Consider the following 21,883-nt stretch of genomic DNA (forward strand, 5'->3'; position numbering starts at 1 on the left):
ATTGAATAAAAGGAAAAAGATATCACAAAGAATTAGAGAATAATTCATATATGGAGATCAATACTAAACAAATATTTGTGAGTTTTATAATGTTAACATTACTTTTAGCTGCAACTTTTTGCATCTACACATTCTCTTCTTCTTTCCCCAATGCATTACTTCAAGCACAGAAACAACAACTCCTTAATCAATCAAATCTTGTAAGTTCCATAACCCTAAACATATTTTATTTATATATTATATTTTCTCATTCAAAAAAGATGAAGAATGTTTATGAAGACATAGAATTCAATAGTTTTGTTTTCTTTTTATTTGTTAAATTTGATATGTACAAATACTCATAAAACAACATACCCTAAACATATTTTGTTGAATGTTGATGTTGAAAAATGTTATTGAAATATTATATAGAACCTTGGCTAATTACTTTGTTTTGGACACATAGACTAGAACCAGTGAAGAAGTTCTTGAATCAGTTTTAGCCAAAGCCTCAATGAGAAACAAAACTGTGATAATCACTATAATAAACAAGGCTTATGTAGAAGAAGATGATGGTGGTGGAAGAGCCATGCTTGACATGTTTCTTAGTAGTTTTTGGTTAGGAGAAGGAACAAGGTCTCTTATTGATAACCTTGTCATAGTAACTGTTGACAAAACAGCTTATGATAGGTGCAACTTTCTGAGGTTAAACTGCTTCAGATTAGAAACAAATGGTGTTGATTTTGAAGGAGAGAAACTCTACATGACTCAGGATTTCATCAACATGATGTGGGCAAGGACTCTTTTCCTCTTGGATATACTCAAGCTTGGCTACAACTTTGTTTTCACGGTATGTTTAATTTACTATTTCTTAGGTTTATGGGTAGAAATATTGGAGAGTGGCATAAGATAAGATAGCGAGTTACATGAATAAATATATATTCAAACTTAAACCCTTGTGGGTACTCGTAAATAGTGCCTGTATAGTTACGGGAAAACACTAGCCGTGTCCGTTCCACCCCGTTTTCATCTCTTTTGTTCATATTCATATTGGACATGAGGCATATCTTAACGGATTTATCCACATAATGTGCACAATTGGCTTGATAAATATGAATATTTCTAAGCAAGCAAGTTTGCCAAAATATACATCAACCATTACTAGGGTATGTCTATAGTATTGTTTAAGGTTGGTAGAAGATTCACCAAAAGAGATAGTGGGATACAATTAAGAGAAAAAAGTCAAGAGATTAATAACATGAATGTAATGTGATCATAACATGAATTTGAGTCAAATTTTCATTAACATAGGACACATCTTTTGTTGCAGGATACTGATGTAATGTGGCTAAGAAACCCTTTTACAAGATTGAGCAAGAATGAAACCCTAGATCTTCAAATCAGTGCAGATGTTTACCTTGGAAATCCTTGGTCAGAAAAGCATAAACTCAACACTGGATTTTACTTTGTTAGGTCCAACAATAAGACCATATCCTTGTTTGAAACATGGTATGGTAACAAAGACAATGCCACAGGACTAAAGGAACAAGATGTGCTTCAAGACCTCATTGATGATGGTATAATTGGAAAGTTGGGAATGAAGGTTATGTTCTTGGACACACTTTATTTTAGTGGATTTTGCCAAGATAGTGAAGATTTTAGGGTAGTTACCACTGTTCATGCAAATTGTTGTAGGAGCATCACTGCTAAGGTGTTGGATCTTAAAGCTGTTCTTCATGATTGGAAGAAATTTAACAAGTTAGATAAAAATTCAGTGGGGAATCTCACATGGACTAAACATGTAGCATGTGTTGATTCATGGACAAAAAATTACAATATCTAAACCTAGATAATGTTTAATTAGTTTGATTATGTCATTTGTATGTGAAACAAAAAAAGTGTCATTTGTAGATGCACATATAGATTTGTGTACTCTAATTAAATTTCCATTTGTATAAAGATATCATAGAAGACTTAGAGTGCCTATGTGATGGAATCTTTATTATTGTTTTTTTATGTATAATTAGCATTATATTATATTTTATCTGGGGAGAGATCGAGCTTCAAGAAATAGTGAATGGTCTTATCAATACATAAATGTATAACTCCTCGGGAATTTCAATTGCACTTATATTCATCACTATAGGAATTGGGTTCAAGCTTTCCCCAGCCCCTTCTCATCAATGGACTCCTGACGTATACGAAGGAGTGCGGTTCGTTCGATAAATTCCTACCTCTCTATCTATTTCTGAGATGTTTGGATTTTTCAAAACTCCATGGACATGCAGAAGAGAAATGCTATTCCCACTCGGACCAAGACATAACTTTACTTGTTCAAATAACAATTAAGGTGAAGCAGAGTCAGGAACAACGAATCCCTTTATGATAAACAGATTCATTTTTCAAGTTCGTTATTACGGGTAGTTCCTATTAAATGACAAAACCAACATTCTTTACACTATTAATAATAATTATATTATTATTACAAAAATATATACTTTCAAATTTTAAAATTAGAGTTTCTAGACCCAACCACTTAACATGTAGCTCATGGAAAACTCATACTTCTTCCCTTCTCACTTTTCATCTTCTTCTCAAAGCCACTTTCTACACTCTCTTTTTCTTTGTCGTCATTCTTTTGATCATCAATCAATTAACTTCACATATATAACATTCTGATTTTTCTGTTCCATTAAGCACCTGTAGGTCAATTTTTACACTCTCCTTTTCTTTCTCTTTCTTTTCACACTCTCTTCACTCTTTAGTAAGAAAATCAATCTCTTTCTTTTTTCTCTACATATCATACTTCTTTTGATCATTAGTTCATTAACTTTACTATTATGATATTCTCATTTTTTTTTTCCAGTTCCATTAAGCATATTAGGGGTCCAACCTGTTGACCTATCCCCACCCGATGACATCAGGACGGGTCTGACCCGTCCAACTAAATAAAAAAAGACAAACCGGATTAAAAGGGACAGACCCGTCGTAAAAAAAATGATGGGTTCGGGTCTATGTCTAGGTCACCCAAGTAGACCCGACTTGCCCCTTATATATCAAGAATAGTTGAATAAGTATCTATCAATACTCTTTATGTTCAGCCTACATAACTAAAATACCTACAAGCTCATACAATATATCCATACCACTTATCATATGATCTTTATTCCTTAATGTGAATATTCAATTTTGTCCGGCAAAAAAAATGTTCTTCAAAATTATTCAATAAAAAAATGAATGAGTTAAAGATTTGCTTTTATTAAGGTTTGATTATCAAATAAATTAAATATTCGAGAATATGTAATTTGAATCAAATCATATCAATTTGGTCAAATTGCATACCTTGATAAAAAATAAATCTTCACGGATTGAAAAATAATAAATCAAAGATTGCATTATAGAAAATAAATCATATCAAATTTTGATTGTGTTGCTAAGACAACGATTACAATTGCACCAAAAAATTAGGTTGAGATTGAGTATTAAAATATCTTTTGCCACTTGTATAAGAATTAAAAAGATTATTTTCACTTATCTAAGTAATGCAATAATATTAAGATTGTTTAGAATTACTTAAATATTAAGATAGTTTAGAATTGTGAGCGAGTAGAGTCGGGTGTTACTCACTCATGCTTAGAAGGTCCTAGACAATATGAGGACAACACCCACTACTTAATACACATCAAGTTGTTAAGTGGATAGTCACTTTTTCCACTAATTGATTTTTAAATTTGTGATAGTCCTGAAATCAACTAAAATGTTTAGTATGAACTTTTAAGCACAATTAGATTTTGATGTGATTATCATGCTTGTGAGTAGGAATAGAAAAAAGCTGAATTACATTTCAAAAACCTATTTCGTGTTATATAATATGTCATGTTAAACCAAATTCTTTATATAAAAATATTAGGTTAAGAGTTTTTAAAAAGTCTAAGCCTTATGTTATTTAGAACCTGGGCTAAGTCTAATTGACTAACATATTTAATTATAATATATTCATATTCATATTTTAATATACTTAAATTCTTAGGAATCAAGTTTCAATATTAAAATAAAAAATAATTTAATTATTAATATTAGATAGATCCATTTAAAAACAAACTTGTTAATCAATTTAAAAACTGTTGGGTTTATTCAAGTGTGAAGTCCCACATTGGATATGCAGGGAGGAGTGAAAGAATTTATAAGAAGGAAAGACCCATGAAACTAATGCCTTAAGGTTTTGGTTCAAGACGTGGTGTCTCACTTGTGACTCTTCACTCTTCCCATACCCATGTAACAATGGAACTCCCCGGTGGTTGGAGGCTCCCCGGTGTGAAAGAGTTTATAATAAGGAAAGGCCCATGGAACTAATGCCTTAAGGTTTTGGTTCAAGACGTGGTGTCTCACTTGTGACTCTTCACTCTTCCCATACCCATGTAACAATGGAACTCCCCGGTGGTTGGAGGCTAGTTCCATGGGCCTGTCTCACTTGTAACTCTTCCCATACCCATGTAACAATGGAACTCCCTTGTGGTTGGAGGCTCCCCGGTACCAGTCTGGTCCAACAAGTGGTATCAGAGCCGATGGTTCGGCTGGGACATGGTGGACTCAAGGGGGAGCGGACCGGAAAGTGTGTGGTACCCTCACTTGAGGGGGAGATTGTTGGGTTTATTCAAATGTGAAGTCCCACATTGGATATGCGGGGAGGAGTGAAAGAGTTTATAAGAAGGAAAGGCCCATGGAACTAATGCCTTAAGGTTTTGGTTCAAGACGTGGTGTCTCACTTATGACTCTTCATTCTTCCCATACCCATGTAGCAATGGAACTCCCCGGTGGTTGGAGGCTCCCCGGTAGCAGTCTGGTCCAACAAGTGGTATCAGAGCCGATGGTTCGGCTGGGACATGGTGGACTCAATGGGGAGCGGACCGGAAAGTGTGTGGTACCCACACTTGAGGGGGAGATTGTTGGGTTTATTCAACTGTGAAAGTCCCACATTGGATATGCGGGGCCCATGGAACTAATGCCTTAAGGTTTTGGTTCAAGACGTGGTGTCTCACTTGTAACTCTTCACTCTTCCGGTAGCAGTCTGGTCCAACAAAAACATATCTATTAGCCTATTTTAAAATATATTCTTTCACCTATTTAAAAATATATTAATTATTTTAAGATTTTTTATATAAAATTGTGATCTTCTGAATCAAATATTACACATAAAGTAATAATGTAAGAGAATCAATAATATCAAAACACTATTTGACTCTTACATTATTTATATTATAAAAAATTATTTATATTATTTATATATGTTCATTGTTCACAATTTATATATGTTATTTTTTAAGAGAATCAATAATATCAAAACACAAACGATATGATGAAACTCTATAAAATTAATAAATATATTTTTGCGGTAAAATATAAGTTAGAGTGTCTTCTCACCATACAATCTAACTTGAAAGAATTATGTATATACTAACTGTGTATGAATTTTGTATATTTTACTGTATTATTTATCATTTATTTTAAACTACTATTTGACTCTTAAATTTTTTTAAAATGAACAATGAACATAATCTTATCTTTACACTGCATAGATATTACTTATTTATGTATATATAGAGTGAGAATCTACTTACTCCAATAGTAAGTTTTAAAACTTACTGTTCATTCTAACTATTAATTATAGTGACATCTAATGGTTTAGATTTAGGATGAGGAGTAAGTATATAAAACTTACTCTTGGATAAGTGCATCCCTCCTCATATGTATATATATATATTCCAAAGTAATTCAAATGAATAATAAATAGTGTGATTATGATGACAAATTTATCAATAATCCATTCAATTCATCCAAATCTATCCGTTAGAACTAATGGATTTAAATGGATATAATTCAATGGATAGTGTTGATAATGGACAGATTCAAATTCATCCATTATATCCAATGAATATCATTAGTATATCCATTTGGATTGATACCAATCTATCCAAAACTAAAAATAATTTTTTTCCCAATTAATTCAATATTAATATAAAAATATCTATCATATTTCTAACAACACAACCCTACACACATTACAATAGTTGAAAATTGAAATTGTGATTTTAAAAAGTGTCTTTAACATTTCATTTACATTGTTGTGATACTGGTTTCACTCCTTATTTTTCGTTATGCACCAAGATATGGTCAAAGCCATATGATCGTATATTTTGGAAAATGTTCTCTCATAGGATCACTTATGGTACTAATTAATGCTTGAAAATTAACTTAAAAATACACTTAACATGTCTTCTATAATATAAATTGTTACACTTAATGATAATACTAGTTTTTATTTGCATATATATATATATATATAGGTTATGAGTGTGAAGGCAGTGGGGATCATTTGAAATGTTTTTCTTAAAAAAAATCACTTTTAAAAGTGTTTGTATTTTTAAATATTTTTTCATTTTTTTTTAAATTACTTTTTAAAAGCACTTTTGAAAAATGTTTTTTTAAATTGATATTTAAAAATGCTTTATTAAATAATAATTTAATTTTTTTTGAATAATAGTTCTTTAAAAATGTTTAGTTCAAATTAAAAAAATAGGTTGGATATCTATCCATCCAATGTAATAGATACATGAATATTATGTAATAAATTTATATAAATTTGATGATAAATAGTTTTTCATCCATCCATTAGATCAAAATCCAAATTCATCCAATTATCATGTGATGATATAAATCTTATCTTTACACTTTATACTGTATAGATATTATACTCTCTATATATATTCAACTCTACTTAGGGTTCCTTTTTTTATCATCCTTCTTTCTATTTCTCTTTTCTACTCGTGCTCTACGATTTCCTTTAATTTCAATTTACTCTCTCTTTTTTCTCAACTTTGGTTTCAGAATTCGATTCTTTAGGTTTTGAATTCACCAATCTCGTTTATTTTGTGTTCTCTGATCCAAACAGAGTTGCGTGATTTTCGTTTGTGAAATTTAGGGTTTTCGAATAATGCCTCCAAGAACGGTGAAGAGAGGTGGTTCAGCCAGTGGTGGAAAAAGGGGCGGAAGAGGAAGCAAGGTGACTCCAACAAAATCTGCACAGAAGGAGCAGCAGCAACCTGAAGAAGTTGTGAAGGTTGAAGAAGAAAAGCTGATTATTGAGGAAGAATCGAAGGTTGAAGATAAATCTATTGTTGTTGAGGACAAATCAATTGATATGAACCAAAAAGCTTCTGAAGATGATGAAGAAATAAAAGCAACGCATGTTTCTAATGAATTGCATGTGGTGAAAAGTAAATCCCGTTTCCCTTTTGTCAATGTTTCAATATTTGCATGTTTTCAGTTTAAATTTAGTCATTGATAATCATGCGGTACCGGGTACTTATGAAACTTTATATTGCTTTAGTTTTCTGACTAGTCTTTCAGTCTTAGTGTAGTCTGAATATTTTGTGGAAGATACTAGTAATTGTATAGTATTTGCTTTTGCTGTCTATCTAAAATTTACCGGTCGAGGGAACCAGTAATTATGATAAGGAACCAGCGTAATTTATTATTAGTATGTTTTGTATGGAATGATGGAAATAATTTCCTAAGGAATGATGAGGATCCATTATGGAATATGGACTATAGTAACAAACAGTAATGCTATGATGTTGGAAAGTTGAGTCTTCTGTCATTGGATAATTTGAAATATTTATTTTATGACAGACGATGAAGAGGAGGTTAAGGAATCTATAGATGAATATGAAAAGGATGAACGATTAGATTTAGAGGATAATGATCCGGAGTATGAACATGAGGAGTATGGTGGCGTTGATTATGATGAGAAGGAAATTGAACCAGATGAGGTTCATGAAATGGAAGAGGGAGAAGAGGAAGAACCAGAAGAGAATGTTGGTGAAGAAGAGGGTGATACTGGTGAGGAAGAAGTTGAAGACGTGCATGATGAAATAGAGGGTGAAGAGGATGATGAGCATGTTGGTGAGGAGCGTGAGCATCAAGAGATGGCTGATGTGGAGGAAGAACATCGCGAAGTTGTAAAAGAGAGGCGGAAGCGGAAAGAATTTGAAGTGTTTGTTGGAGGGCTAGATAAGGATGCTACAGAAGATGATCTGAAGAAGGTTTTCAGTGTTGTTGGGGTGGTTACCGAAGTCAGGCTGATGATGAACCCTCAGACTAAAAAGAACAAGGGATTTGCATTCTTGCGTTTTGAAACTGTCGAACAAGCAAAAAGAGCTGTAGCTGAGCTAAAAAATCCAGTGGTAATTTTTATCTTCTTGACGTCTGAGGGGAATTAAAACTGTTATCATATTAAATCACCTACCTGTTTTTATAACTGCAATTTCAGATTAATGGCAAACAATGTGGTGTTACTCCTAGTCAGGACAGCGATACTCTCTATTTGGGTAACATATGCAAGACATGGACAAAGGAAGCTGTAAGTTCAATTCTTTGAGTCTATTTCTTTGCCACCATCTGACATTCAAGGCTTAAGGTTTCTTAGCTGGTGATTTTCTCTTGACTAAGTTTTGCTGAGTTTCTGACTACTAATGCAACTTCTGGTTCCAGTTAAAGGAGAAGTTGAAACATTATGGAGTTACAAATGTTGAGGATGTGACATTAGTAGAAGATAATAATGATAAAGGAATGAACCGTGGCTTTGCATTTTTGGAATTTTCCTCCCGCTCAGAAGCTATGGATGCCTTTAAGCGACTTCAGAAGAGAGATATTGTATTTGGAGTTGATAAGCCTGTAAAGGTTTCCTTTGCGGATTCCTTTATTGATCCGGGTGATGAAATTATGGCACAGGTATTTTTCTGAATCTGAGTTCCCTGGTTAAAAAACCAGGGATTGATATACGGGACCTGTGTGGTATGGTTCTTCGACCATGTTGAAGCATTTCGGTTGCTGTCAGCATCTCTGCTGGCTTTCTGCACCAGTAGTGGTGGATTTTTTGGGTGTCTACATTTTGGATATCAAAATTTCCTGTTACTTTTTAATATAAAATCACCTCGGCGTACTTCTATGGTTGTAATTAAATTATTAAATTAGTAAGTTCAACGGATGTAATTGAATTTGCTTTTATGGTAACTTCAGTAGTTATTGTAAGTGGAGCTTATCTTGAAGTGGTCTTTGGTGTTGACTGTTGAGATAATAAACCCTTTATTTGCTCTGATCTAGCGTGTTTGAGTTGTAGGTTAAAACTGTGTTTATTGATGCTCTGCCTCCTTCGTGGGATGAAGATTATGTCCGGGATCTTCTTAAAAAATATGGGGAGATTGAAAAGATTGAACTTGCCAGGAATATGCCAGCTGCTCGCAGGATGGATTATGGATTTATTACATTTGGCACACATGATGCTGCTGTAAGGTGTGCTGAAAGCATCACCGGCACAGAGTTGGGGGAAGGTGACAAGAAGGTCTGTCTTGCCTTTTGAATAAACTGTATATGGATGCAATAGTTAAATGCTGCATTTTATAAAGATGTCCTTTTCTTTCAGGCAAAAGTTAGGGCTAGATTGTCAAGACCACTTCAGAGAGGCCGTGGAAGATATATTAGTCGTGGGGACTACCGTCCTAGTCGCGGATCTGGATTAATGTCAAGGCCTTCATGGAGCCGACCTGCACCACGTAGTTTTCCTCCTCCCCGTGGGGTAAGAGGAATTGGAAGTCGTCTTCCACCTGTCAGGCCTATTAGTATGAGAGCAAGAAGTAGGCCAATAGATCCTCCAGCTAGATCCTATGATAGGAGACAGGCTGGTACCTACTATACAATTTTTATTTTTAAGCCCTTTTTTACAGACTTATTATTCATTCTTTCTTTGTGATCAATATTCTATTGTACCTCTTATTAGCTCCTGCATATCCAAAAAGTAGCATGAAGAGAGATTATGGTCGTCGTGAGGATCTACCACCTCCAAGAAGAGTTGCTGCAGATTATGGCTCGAGAGTGGTTTCTGAAAGACGCCCATCTTACAGGGATTACCCAGCTCGTGGCCCTAGCTACTCTGATCTCCCAAGAAGTACATATCGTGCTGCACCAAGGAGAGGTTATGTGGATGATGGCTATGGCCAAAGGTTTGAGAGGCCTCCTCCTCCACCTCCTCCTCCCCATCCAAGTTACCGTGAAGGACGACCTCGTGATTATGATAGTCTGTCTGGTTCAAAACGTTCTTATGCTGCCATAGTTAGTATTATTTGTTCACAACTATTCGAATTTTATTTTTTGAATTTCGTTTTAGTTCTGCAAGAGCTTGATTTTGTAAATGAAACTACTTTTTGTTTACTATCAGGATGATGTTCCTCCAAGGTATGCTGATACTGGTGCTCGCCAATCAAGAGCTCGATTGGACTATGAATATGGTGGTAGTGCTTCACAGTATGAGGATGCTTATGGTGATAGGTTAGTGATATATAATTTGGGTTCTTGCATTCCTTCCACCCTAAATGCTGTTGTTATCTTGTAATTTATTCCCTAATTTTTGTTTGGTACTTCAGTAGACTTGGAAGATCTAGTCTGGGATATGGCAGCAGTAGCAGAAATTCTATTTCTAGTCAAGATTCACATGGAATGTATAGCAGTCGACATGGTGTCAGTTACAGTGGAGGTGGATTTTGTTTCTGATAGTCTGATATGTTATTGTTAACATAGTTTATTTGCTTAGTCCTTACTCCTTACATCTTGTGTGTTGCATGCTAGGCTCTTTTGGTGGTAGTGATGGTACTGGCATGTACTCGTCAAGTTATGGTGGTGATTACATCTCTCGTGGAAGTGATGTAATGTTCTTGTCCTTCCTTAATAGGTTGTAATGTTTGTTTATATATTTTTAACCATCATTGTTCTTTAATGTAGGTTGGTGGCAGCTCTTATTCATCAATGTATTCTGGCAGGGGTACGGGTAGTGGTAGCAGCTACATGAGTGGTGGTGGATCTGGGTCTTATTATTGAGGTATGTCATCTGACAATTCCATTGCATTGCATTTTGTGGAGTACATGGATACATATAATAAAAGTGAATATTTTCTGGAGAAATATCTCTATCCTCGAATGGCATATCTATTTTTTCGTTAGGGCTGCCCAAGGTTGGACATTCTAGTCGCCACTAAGTTTGTCTATGACAGTTCTGATATAATAAAGAGGTGTTGCTGTAGGATGACCTTCGAAGCTTCTGCATGTTATGCTGCCTACAATTTGGAGTCAAAGGAATGTTGCTAGCTATAGCCTTTCTATGGAGTTTGTCAGAAAACTAGATTTTGTCAATTCAAGCTTATCTTGGGTCTTCTCCTCTGGATGCAATGTGTTATCAATTCTTGAATTTATGCTGTATGGACTGAAGTTAATTAGGGATGGGAAGAGAAGTATTGAGCAGTGATGTGTAATAAAACCTTGATTTATGATACCATATGGTCAGAGACCAAGGCTAGCAATGCTACTGTTTGGTTAGGGCTTATTGGATTTTTTACCTGCCGAATTTATCATAGTTGGTTCATTATTTTAAATCTACAAAGAGATGTTTAGTTACTTCGGAATAAGTTTTTTTTAAGTCCTATGATCAGAACAGATGTGAACTAACGGACAATTTATTGAGCTAGTAGTAATACTGGCTCTACTTCAGCAGTTAACAGTCGAAAGATTAGTTTCTTGGGATTTGTGTGACTTACTAACTCCATTTGTTGGGATATGAGTGTCATCCTGAAAAGCATGATGCACTGCTAATATTTGTTTCTGGAATGAATTTCTATTGAGGGGGGAAGTACAGGACAATGCTTAAGAAGCATTTATCTTCTTAGCTAGTTAAGTAAGTTTTGGACTTTGCAATGCAATTGTTCATACACAATTGGTTGATCTCCAATGTCATGGCCCTCAGAAGATCACTTGCCTGTGCAATACCAATTGGAAAGGCAACATCGAAGTAAACTATAAAGTAGCAAAAAAGGATTGAATATCTTGTGATATTAACAGTTTCTGAATTGGAACAAATTACTGAAGTTGGCACATGCATATAGTTATGCCTTGCACGATTTACCAAAACCCTGGCCCTAAAGGCAAAGATGAACTACTTTAAATTGCTCATTTTGTTGAAGTTTCTGATGTGGATTTGGTCTTGATTTTGTATATTCCCAAGTGGCTTAACAGATACTTTTTAACTATATATGTTTGGGGTCTTAATGCACTGGTAGCCCTGTTGCTTGAGGGATGTGAATCTTATAAATGGGTATATACAGAGTATTTCTCGGCAAGGTCTTATAAGGTTACAAAGCTTGTTAGGATTTTTGCAATGCTTTGCTTCCCATCAACACAATTGTTCTGAGCAATGCGTGAGGATGTTGCCAATTTTGTTGGTTTTAATTTTGATTTTAACATGCAAATCATGTGCATTTCAAATAATTGATCCATAGATTCTTTCTTAGGATTTCTATATCATTATGCTTGCAAGTAGTTGGCATGAGAAATGTATTGGTTTCTTCCTTGTGACTTGGAGGTTGAGTTTAAATTAGGGGTGAGCAGGACTCGATCTTGCCCGCTCACTTGGTTTGGCCCGCTCATGATGCGGGCTGATTATGGTTGGGTTTGATCGAGTATAGGGTCATATTTGAGTTTAAAAATTAGGCTTAGTCAATATTTAGGGTCGAGAATGTGATAGGCATGCGTATCCATAATAATAAGTAATATTGAGAAGATTTCATCAAAAGAGGTATGTATATATTTAGCCGAGTTCGGGTTGAAAGGTTGACTGGTCGACATTAGGGGTTGGGTTTGTTTAAGGTTTAGGGTTGGGTTCGGATTCAAAAAAATGATACGACCAACATGCAGGCTTAGGTAAGGGATAACCCTTAAGGGGGCCATGCTCACCCTTAGTTCAAATAATGGGAACAATATCTTCGTGTGTGATGGTAAGACTGTACTCTGTACATTTTTCCTCTCAAATCGCATTAGATGTGAATCTTGTATACTGAGTTGAAGATTTAGTCGCATCGGAATATAAGGCCGATTGATATTTATCCAATGGAGCCGGTGCTTTCATTAAACTATTCTTGACTGACTTGTTAAAGTTATAGTTTCCAGTTTGTTGTTCTCTTTGTGGCAATGCAGGTTGTAAACTTTCCTCAACCTCTTTTTGGTAACCCCATCATGCATCAAAATGTTTGTAGACATTGGGTAAAGTAACTTGTGTTATGCCGGTTCCTATTTGTTGTTCCACTGTTTTGTATCACTTCATGTTCCAAGAGTTATGCACACCTAAAAAAATATTATTTATTTGTTTAAAATTGATTGTAAAAGTATTATAATGATTGTTATTCTTGATTGAGTTTTTACCGTACAAAAAATACAAGGAAATACATAGAAATCAAATGAACTACACATTATTAAGATAATTTTAATACAATACATGATTCTTATATTTAAAATTTATTTAGATTTGATAATTGAGGGAAGAAGTTATACTCGGTAATGAATGATACAAATAAGAAAGAAGCTAAAACAGAGAGTAGGAATCAATTGTACTCACTCAGTTTGTTATATAAATAAAAGATTGTTATAATTGTTATGCACACCCTTCTAGAAATTATTTATTTGTCTTGAAGTGATCATAGAACTATTATAATAACTAAGTTATTCTTGATTGATTCATCACTATATGGAATTGGAATAAACTATACATACGCTATTAACGATAATTTATTTATATTTGTATTGGAGGGAATAAGTCATAATCCATAATACATGATATCTAATTAAAAGAAGCTATAACAAAAAGAATAAACTTAACGATACCTCATAAGAATCGATTGCACTACATCTTTTCTGTATATAATTAGAAGGTTGTCGGACTCACCTTCTTCAAAATTATTTATTTGTTCTAAAAGCGATAAACAAGTATTATAATGACTAAATTGCTCTAGATTGATTTTTTACCATAAAAATATGAGAAATTTGATATGGAAATCGAATGAACTACACATTAATAGGGACAATTCTAATACAATATTACATTATTATTCTTATATTTTTATGTACCCAAAAAAACATTATTCTTATATTTGTCTATTTTTAATATCATAATACTTAGATTTTATTAAAAAAACGAGTAATCCAAACATATAATAAGCAATTGAGTATGCTTCCTCCATTTTTTGTATATAATTAAAAGATTGTTAAGCATATCTTCTAAAAAATTATTTATTGCCTTGAATAATCCACATGTAAGGGTCAAACTCCAATGAAACATTGAACTATCCATGTGGCTGAGAACCCTCACAATCCAAGCACAACGATGCAATTATCAGGGGTGTGCTCTATGACTTTGTAAGTTATGGGTTCAAATCAACAAACAATTTACAATTGATACCTTAAGTTTTTTCATTTCAAATTCATCCTTCAGATACCAAAAGGTGTTGGTCGAGTAATGTAAAATCCCACTAAATTCCTATGATGACCAAAAAGTTATGAATTCGATTCGTAAGAGCAAAACTTGTTAGGAAGAGCAATCATGTACCCTGAAATAAATTAGTTCCTTACCTTCTTTTTTTTTTTTGGGTAAGGAGATAGTACCCAAAAAAATCATCCTTTAGATGTGCAATGTCAAACATAAGCAAAAGCCCCTTTTATTCCTGAAAGATGGAATGAGGTTATCACATGTTAACTCACTTTCACACTCTTTCAACACAACCACAACCAAAGCCTTTACCACAAGACAAGATAGGATCAATTATATGAATCAAAGGAGCCATTGCTTTCTGTCTTAAACCATATCCTTATAAAGACCATTTAGCTCTCAATCCTTTTCAATGATTTCCTCTTCAAATTTCTTCTTAATCACTCTAAACATCTACTTCTAATTATTGACCTACCCTCCATCTAATTTACACTTCTATTCAATTATATTTTCCCAATTTTACACATTTAGTATCTCATCCACCATTTATGTTTATTCATCATTGACTTTTCAAACAAAGTATATAAAACACATACGCTGTAAGTGCATACATACAATTTTCCCTCTTCTTTCTAATACATCCATTTTTGAACTTTTCCTGCATTTGTATCCCACTCACTTCACACAACATTCCCATCTATGAAATAATAACCCATTCCCTTGTTAACTTTTATCATCCAACATTCAATACCACAAGACCATTACTTATCTTATAATTATGTGGTATAAATTTTGTTTAAGCTTGAGAGCCACTTACCAGATCACAAATAACACACAAAGCACTTGTCTATTGCATCCACCTCACAAGAACTCTATAATTTACATCTTTCTATAATTGTCACAATCTTGCAGTAACCAAGAGTGAAACTCCAATTAATATTATTTTTGAGCAGGTCAAAAGTGTTCAGACCTCAACAACAAACTTAGACAATAAGTATCTTTCATGTTACTATTCAAACTAAATATAAAACCTAGGAAGCCATATTGGTAAGAGTGCATATGAATTTGAAAAATATTCAGTGGTTTTCACTGAGAATAATATTCAAATTGCAACAAAGAGAAAAAATCAATTGACATGGCTTGTTCTTGGGACTTCTAAACATAAACATTTCATACAGAACTTATGTCATGCACTTGGAAATAGCAGGAATCCCTTCATAGAGTATACCCAGTATACAGTATGTGAGATCAGATATCCTAGAATTTCATAAAGAACACAAAGGATACCCAAACAGAACATAAGAAACAACATGAAATCAGGAATATTCAACAGAGCTTCAGAAAACATAAAATTTATGTCTCAAGACTCAAATCCTGTTTCTAAATTCTGAGAATGTGATAGACACAAATATAAACTTTGTTAACTCCTTAACTAGAAACAGTAGTTTATCATAAAATCCTCGGCTGAATCATTTCAATTTTTGTCCATCCACCCACCCACCAGATGGTAAAATGTTTCAACTTTCAACACAATAAAGCATACACACCATTTTGACAAAGATATTGTCTGTGTCACAGATCATTACAACTCTGTTCCACACTTCCATTTGTTCGAACGATGAATAATTTACTTCAAATTACAAGAAACATCAAAGTATGCTTTACCACCACAGAAATTAAATACTAAAGCTATATTCACCCAAGCTTCACATGTCCAACAGTTACTTATATAAAAAAGTGCAGATGAACAGAGAATTATATATATCTACTACTAACTAAAAATAAAACTAAACTACAGAAAACTCACATTATATCTTAGTTATGGCATAAAACTCATAGGTCTCTTGTGCAAAACAGCAAAAAGCAAGTAATCTCAATCACGGTTTTAAATTCGTTAAATTGCGAATTGCATCACATAATGTTGTGACTATGAAGCCATGATTGCATACTGCAATGCATAACTCAACAATCGCCGCAATCGTAATTTAAAAACTTAATCACATTGGTTATCTATGATTCAGGGGATGATGGTACCGTCTTAGTTTTCTTGTTCTGCGCGGAAACGGCATTGGCGAAAGCCTCGACAATCCGGTGCTGTGATTCCAATATCATCTCAGTCCTCTTCATCTCCATATCCATCCTCATACTTTCGATCTCTCTCGCCATCTCCATCTTCATCTGCTCCGTCCTCACGAATCCATCTGCCAAAACCTTAATTGCATTCACCATCTCCTCCACCGGGTCCCTCTCTCTCTTCCCCAATGCACTTCCCTCCTTCACACTTTTGGCACCATAGCTAGAATTAGGGTTCCGTTTCTCATCACTAAATCTCCCATAAAACCTTGAATCAGGTTTCGCTACACTCACACCACTCGGAATCCTAATCCGAAAACCTCCTTCAACTCTACGGCTACCGCCGCCGCCAATTCCACCGTCGCCGCCTGAACTCCCGATCCCGTTCCTGCGCAATTTGTAGAGCGAATTGGCGTGGATGAAATCCTGATCCTCATCATCCTCAGCGTCAATTTCATCATCGACATCGACGAAATCAGCGTAATCGTTGTTATTGTTATCAGATTTCGGTGGCAAAGGACCTTTTTCCATTGAATCCATGAGCTTGAAATGGAGCCATGACGAGTTGAATTTCTTCACCGGAAGATTCCGAGCGCGCTGGATCTCAGCGCGATATCGCTTCCGAAGCTTCTCCATCTTGTGACGGCACTGGACGGCGGTCTTAGGAGGTGACACATTAGGACACGCGGCGGAGACGGCGTCAGCCACCTCCTGCCAGTGCGTAGCCTTGAGATTGCTCCGGGCGAGGGAGTACCATTTGTCACGGTAGGAGTTAATAAGAGCGGCGGTTTCTTCCGGGGACCAGCACGGCGGAGGAAGGCGGCGGGATGAGGTGGAGGAGGGAGGAGGGGGAAGGAGAGGAAGAGCAAAAGGTGGAGATGGATCTGTTGGAGAAGTAGGAGAAGCCATTGGTATAGGTGGTGTAGGATAAGGAAGGTGGTGAAGGATAAGAAGAGTAGTGAAGGATAAAGAGATTGTTGTTGATGTTGTTGTTGGAGGAGGAAGTGGCGGTGAAGGATAAGGAGGGTGGTGTAGGATAAGAAGGGTGGTGAATGATAAAGAGATTGTTTATGATGTTGTTGTTGTTGTTGTTGGAGGAGGAAGTGGTGGTGTAGGATAAGGAAGGTGGTGAAGGATAAGAAGGGTTGTTGTTGTTGGAGGAAGTGGTGGTGTAGGATAAGGAAGGTGGTGTAGGATAAGAAGGGTGGTTGTTGATGTTGGAGGAGGAAGTGGTGGTGAAGGATAAGGAAGTGGTGGTGAAGGATAAGGAAGGTGGTGAAGGATAAGAAGGGTGGTTGATGATGAAGTTGGAGGAGGAAGTGGTGGTGAAAGGGGAAAGGGGCATGGTAATAAAAGAGGGGGAAGAGGGAAGAGGTGGGTGGGGGATAGGTATGGTGGGAGGAGTGTGCGGCTGAAAAAGAGATCTAGAAGGGCACCACCGCAAAGGTACTAACGTGCACCGCGGGGGATATGACAAGGTGTAACCACCTATTTACCATTCTACTACCCCATACCTCTCACACCTTCCCTTCTTTTTCACTCATTCCATTTCATTGCCATTTCTCAATAATAACTTCATTTTATTTTTCGGAATGTTTCTCATCTCACTAATATTTGGATATAAATTTGGGATAACTATTCACAAGTTCACATACCATCTGACTAATAGTATATATGTTACATTTTTACTGAGCACACATGTCACATTATTCTCTTGACTAAAAGTGTTGTTACACCTTAATCATAATTTTAAAGTTTGAGAAACTAGGAATATAAAATATATCTAGATAGTCAAGTATATCCTTATACAATCATTAAAATTATTATTATGATTTGTATCCTAATTTTTTTTTAAATATATTTTTAAATAAATAAAAAAAAAGTCAAAATTCTATCTACATGATGTTGACTCTTTGGCTTGTTGCTACCACACATGAGCATGACACAAACTTGTGAAGACCAACCATGTTCAATTTTTCATCATTTTCTTACAAAAGTTTGTGTCTTTTTATAAATACCTCAAAAAAACTTAATAGCTAGTTATTATTAAGAGTAGAACATAGAACATGGCACATGGTATCAATTCCTTTGAGTTGAACACAGGAAAGTACATACCTTCTGTTGGGTTAGGCACAGGAATGATGGATCCTACTCTTGTTGCCACAGTAATCTCCACTGCTATTAAGGTATATAATGATTTAACACTTATGGGTATGTTTTTATTATATAGTTTTCAAATGATTATTTTGTGTGAATAATTGATCATACTAATTGAAGATGGGTTTGAATGATGTGTGTAATAATTCAGGTTGGTTACAGACATATTGATTGTGCTCAAGCCTATAATAATCAGATAGAGGTAACAATACATAGTCAACACATGCTTTTTGTTTTGACACTTGTATAACATGTCAATTGTTTTTTTTGTTGTTGTTGATATATCTGAGGTCATCTACTTGCCTTTTGGGTATGGAACTAATCATTTTCGGGATGAATGACTGCCTCACCTAATATGTTTAGTTTATAGGAATCGAACTCTCGACCTTTTTGGTCTATATGGAGATCTGGTGGTTTTATACCATTGTACCAACACCTTGTAGAAATGTGAATTGTGATAGAGAATTACTTATATGTCACAACTTATGCTTATTCACATCAAAATTGCTTACCAACGTGTGTTGGTTCAATTGGTACATGTTTGATTCCCTTTAAGCAAGGTCTCGAGTTCGAGTCTTGTGGATGGAAAAAATATCCGCTTAGCCCCACATATCTGCAGATGTTCCCATCTCAGACATGATTGCCTCTAGTGCGAGGATACCTGTGGGAAACAAAAAAAAAACATCAGAATTGCTCAAGCTTGTAAATTCATGCTTCTTTGGTTAAACTTTAACTTTTGTTTTGGAATCTTGGTTTGTATAGATTGGTTATGCTCTGAAGAAGCTTTTTGATGAGGGTGTTGTCAAGCGTGAAGACTTGTGGATCACCTCCAAACTCTGGTTTATTTATTGTCTTCTAAATGTTTGATTATATTTCTCAAAGATAGATAAAAACATATATTTGACTTTGATTGTTAACAAAGATCTTATGCTTTATTGGCTATATCTAGGTGCACAGATCATGATCCAGAAGATGTGCCAAAAGCATTAGATAGAACTTTGCAAGAATTGCAACTTCAATACCTTGATCTCTATCTAGTATGTGTTCTCTTTACTGCTATGTGAATTCTGTTACAAAATGTTTTAGATAATTAAACACTAATAATCTATGATCATTGTTTTCGATTGAATCATTTCATCTTTTAGATCCATTGGCCGGTGCGAATGAAAAAGGGATCAGTTGGAATCAACCCTGAAAATCTTATACAACCTGACATACCTAGTACATGGAGAGCAATGGAGGCACTCTATGATTCTGGCAAAGCTAGAGCTATAGGAGTAAGCAATTTTTCTTCAAAGAAGCTTCAAGATCTGTTGGAGATAGTGCGAGTTCCTCCGGCGGTTAACCAAGTCGAATTGCATCCAGTGTGGCAGCAGCCAAAGTTGCATGCATTTTGTGAATCTAAGGGAATTCACTTATCTGTAAGTATGGCAGATATAATTTACCTACGATAGCTGATAGTCATGAGTACGGATAGTTTCTAGTACTGGAGAGGCAAGTGCTTCAAAAACTAAAGAAAATCCAATATGTAATGACACGTTCATCCATATAATGAAATAATACTTTTGTCACTGAAAGCAAAAGGAATTTGAAGCACTTGCCTCTTATAGTCATACAAATACATCCAATGACTTATTGCAAAATCTTCAGAACAATGTTTCATACCAGTTTTTCAGTGAAAATTTTCTAGACTTGATTGAAGGTGATTTTACTAGTTCTTCAAATGGTGGTATGCCGAAGACCATTCTTTGGATTTCTAATGATCTATCACATGATGAACTCTCTTTTTCAGGGATTTTCTCCACTAGGGTCACCAGCATTTTTGAAGACTGACATCCTTAAGCATCCTATTATCAACATAGTTGCCGAGAAATTGGAGAAGATGCCGGCGCAAGTGGCGCTTCGGTGGGGCTTGCAAATGGGTCATAGTGTGCTTCCTAAGAGCACCAATGAGGAAAGAATCAAAGGAAACTTTGATATCTTTGACTGGTCCATACCCGATGACTTGATCAACAAGTTATCTGAAATTAAGCAGGTAAGTAGTTCTAGATATAAGGTTCATATTTCCTTCAGCATTTTTTGTAAATCACCAATTCAATAATGTGTAGCACAACATCAATGATGCTATAATGTGTAGAAAAAGCTTTGTCTTTTGAGTAACATGTGAAACTAACTCATGCCAGAGATGTTAAATATATTTTAGTTAAAGATAGTTTTTATTGTAAACTATCATTCACTCATTTTATTCAATACTCAAATTCAATCATTACACGAATGAAACTCGGATTCTCTTTCTGCTCTTGATTCTTAACAGGAGAGGCTTATTAAGGTTACTGGAGTTTTTGTGCATGAAAGCTATGGTGGCTATAAGAATGCTGAAGAACTTTGGGATGGTGAATAGTGAACAGCATTGAGTTGATTTGCTGTTATTGATCCTAAAAGAGTAGCCATTGAAGTAATAAAAATATGTTGTATTCGAGTCAGGATCCTTTCCAAAACTGGAGATGATTCTTTTCTGTTGTATTCAATGTTGTTCTTGGTGGTAGTACCGGTAGATAATCTGGGGTATGTAACTATACATGGTGTTAAGGTATTTGTTGGAACTTAATATGCATGGTGTTTTTAAATTTGCAAATCAATTAGTCATATGAATCACACACTTTTCAATTATACACTCGGATACTAAGAGCACTTTTCGATTCTTATGAGTAACAATTGTTACGAGGGACAGTCGCAAATCCCAAAAGAGATAAAAGAGATCTAGTTCTTTTAATACTTAGAACACTCCTTAGAAAGAACTTCATGTCCATGTCTTTGGTTCATGCCCTTTATTCTATAAAATAATATGTGACAATGTAAACAAAACACTTTAAATTGAGAGTAAATAGATATTAAATTCAATTTATATTGAAAGTTATATTAGAGAACATATTATATGAGCATAAAAAAAATTAAGTTTAATATGTATACTACTTTTATTTATTGAGTGATCAATTATTATTAACACATAAATATGATAGTTAAATTGCTATAAAAAATCTTATATACTATAATTTTCTCAATATAAATAAATTTAAACCTTTGTTTTTCATACCATTGCCTTAAGCAAAATCGTTTTAGTTAAGTAATAATCTTGAAAAAAACTTGGAAGAGAATTGTTTTATAGTTGTTAGATACAAAAATGTTATTAGTCACTATTATATTTACAATTTAGAAGTTGGATTGGGAGATAATGACTTCATTTGGAAGTCGTAATTCCAGGTGACAACTTCAATATAGTCGGCATGGGCAATAACAATATCATGTCGTCGTGCA

At 34.8% G+C, this 21,883-nt stretch overlaps 4 protein-coding genes across 7 annotated transcripts; 3 read left to right on the forward strand and 1 right to left on the reverse strand.

Moving 5' to 3' along the window:
- Positions 24 to 1,876, forward strand: LOC109352399 (uncharacterized protein At1g28695-like). Its single transcript, XM_019594380.1, has 3 exons — positions 24 to 200; positions 446 to 829; positions 1,310 to 1,876. The coding sequence occupies exons 1-3, from the start codon at positions 51 to 53 to the stop codon at positions 1,820 to 1,822; spliced, it is 1,047 nt and encodes a 348-aa protein (XP_019449925.1). The 5' UTR covers positions 24 to 50; the 3' UTR covers positions 1,823 to 1,876.
- On the forward strand, positions 6,770 to 11,485 carry LOC109352358 (heterogeneous nuclear ribonucleoprotein R). 4 transcript variants are annotated; one of them, XM_019594318.1, is made up of 12 exons: positions 6,770 to 7,253; positions 7,669 to 8,222; positions 8,309 to 8,398; positions 8,530 to 8,769; positions 9,158 to 9,379; positions 9,461 to 9,719; positions 9,815 to 10,146; positions 10,253 to 10,362; positions 10,458 to 10,567; positions 10,660 to 10,736; positions 10,813 to 10,909; positions 11,112 to 11,485. In XM_019594318.1, the coding sequence occupies exons 1-11, from the start codon at positions 6,971 to 6,973 to the stop codon at positions 10,906 to 10,908; spliced, it is 2,373 nt and encodes a 790-aa protein (XP_019449863.1). In that variant the 5' UTR covers positions 6,770 to 6,970; the 3' UTR covers position 10,909; positions 11,112 to 11,485. The 4 variants fall into 4 exon arrangements, with proteins under 4 accessions (XP_019449863.1, XP_019449888.1, XP_019449871.1 ...); XM_019594343.1 differs by having other exon boundaries at positions 6,771 to 7,253; positions 10,461 to 10,567; XM_019594326.1 differs by having other exon boundaries at positions 6,809 to 7,253; positions 11,032 to 11,404.
- LOC109352382 (trihelix transcription factor ASIL2) lies at positions 16,015 to 17,933 on the reverse strand. Its single transcript, XM_019594355.1, has one exon. The coding sequence runs from the start codon at positions 17,318 to 17,320 to the stop codon at positions 16,349 to 16,351; it is 972 nt and encodes a 323-aa protein (XP_019449900.1). The 5' UTR covers positions 17,321 to 17,933; the 3' UTR covers positions 16,015 to 16,348.
- On the forward strand, positions 18,349 to 21,100 carry LOC109352391 (aldo-keto reductase family 4 member C9-like). The gene is made up of 7 exons (XM_019594367.1): positions 18,349 to 18,597; positions 18,720 to 18,770; positions 19,331 to 19,407; positions 19,518 to 19,605; positions 19,714 to 19,989; positions 20,361 to 20,603; positions 20,883 to 21,100. The coding sequence occupies exons 1-7, from the start codon at positions 18,478 to 18,480 to the stop codon at positions 20,967 to 20,969; spliced, it is 942 nt and encodes a 313-aa protein (XP_019449912.1). The 5' UTR covers positions 18,349 to 18,477; the 3' UTR covers positions 20,970 to 21,100.

The sequence above is a fragment of the Lupinus angustifolius genome, chromosome LG01 (genome assembly GCF_001865875.1).
Source record: "Lupinus angustifolius cultivar Tanjil chromosome LG01, LupAngTanjil_v1.0, whole genome shotgun sequence".
Classification (NCBI taxonomy): domain Eukaryota; kingdom Viridiplantae; phylum Streptophyta; class Magnoliopsida; order Fabales; family Fabaceae; genus Lupinus; species Lupinus angustifolius.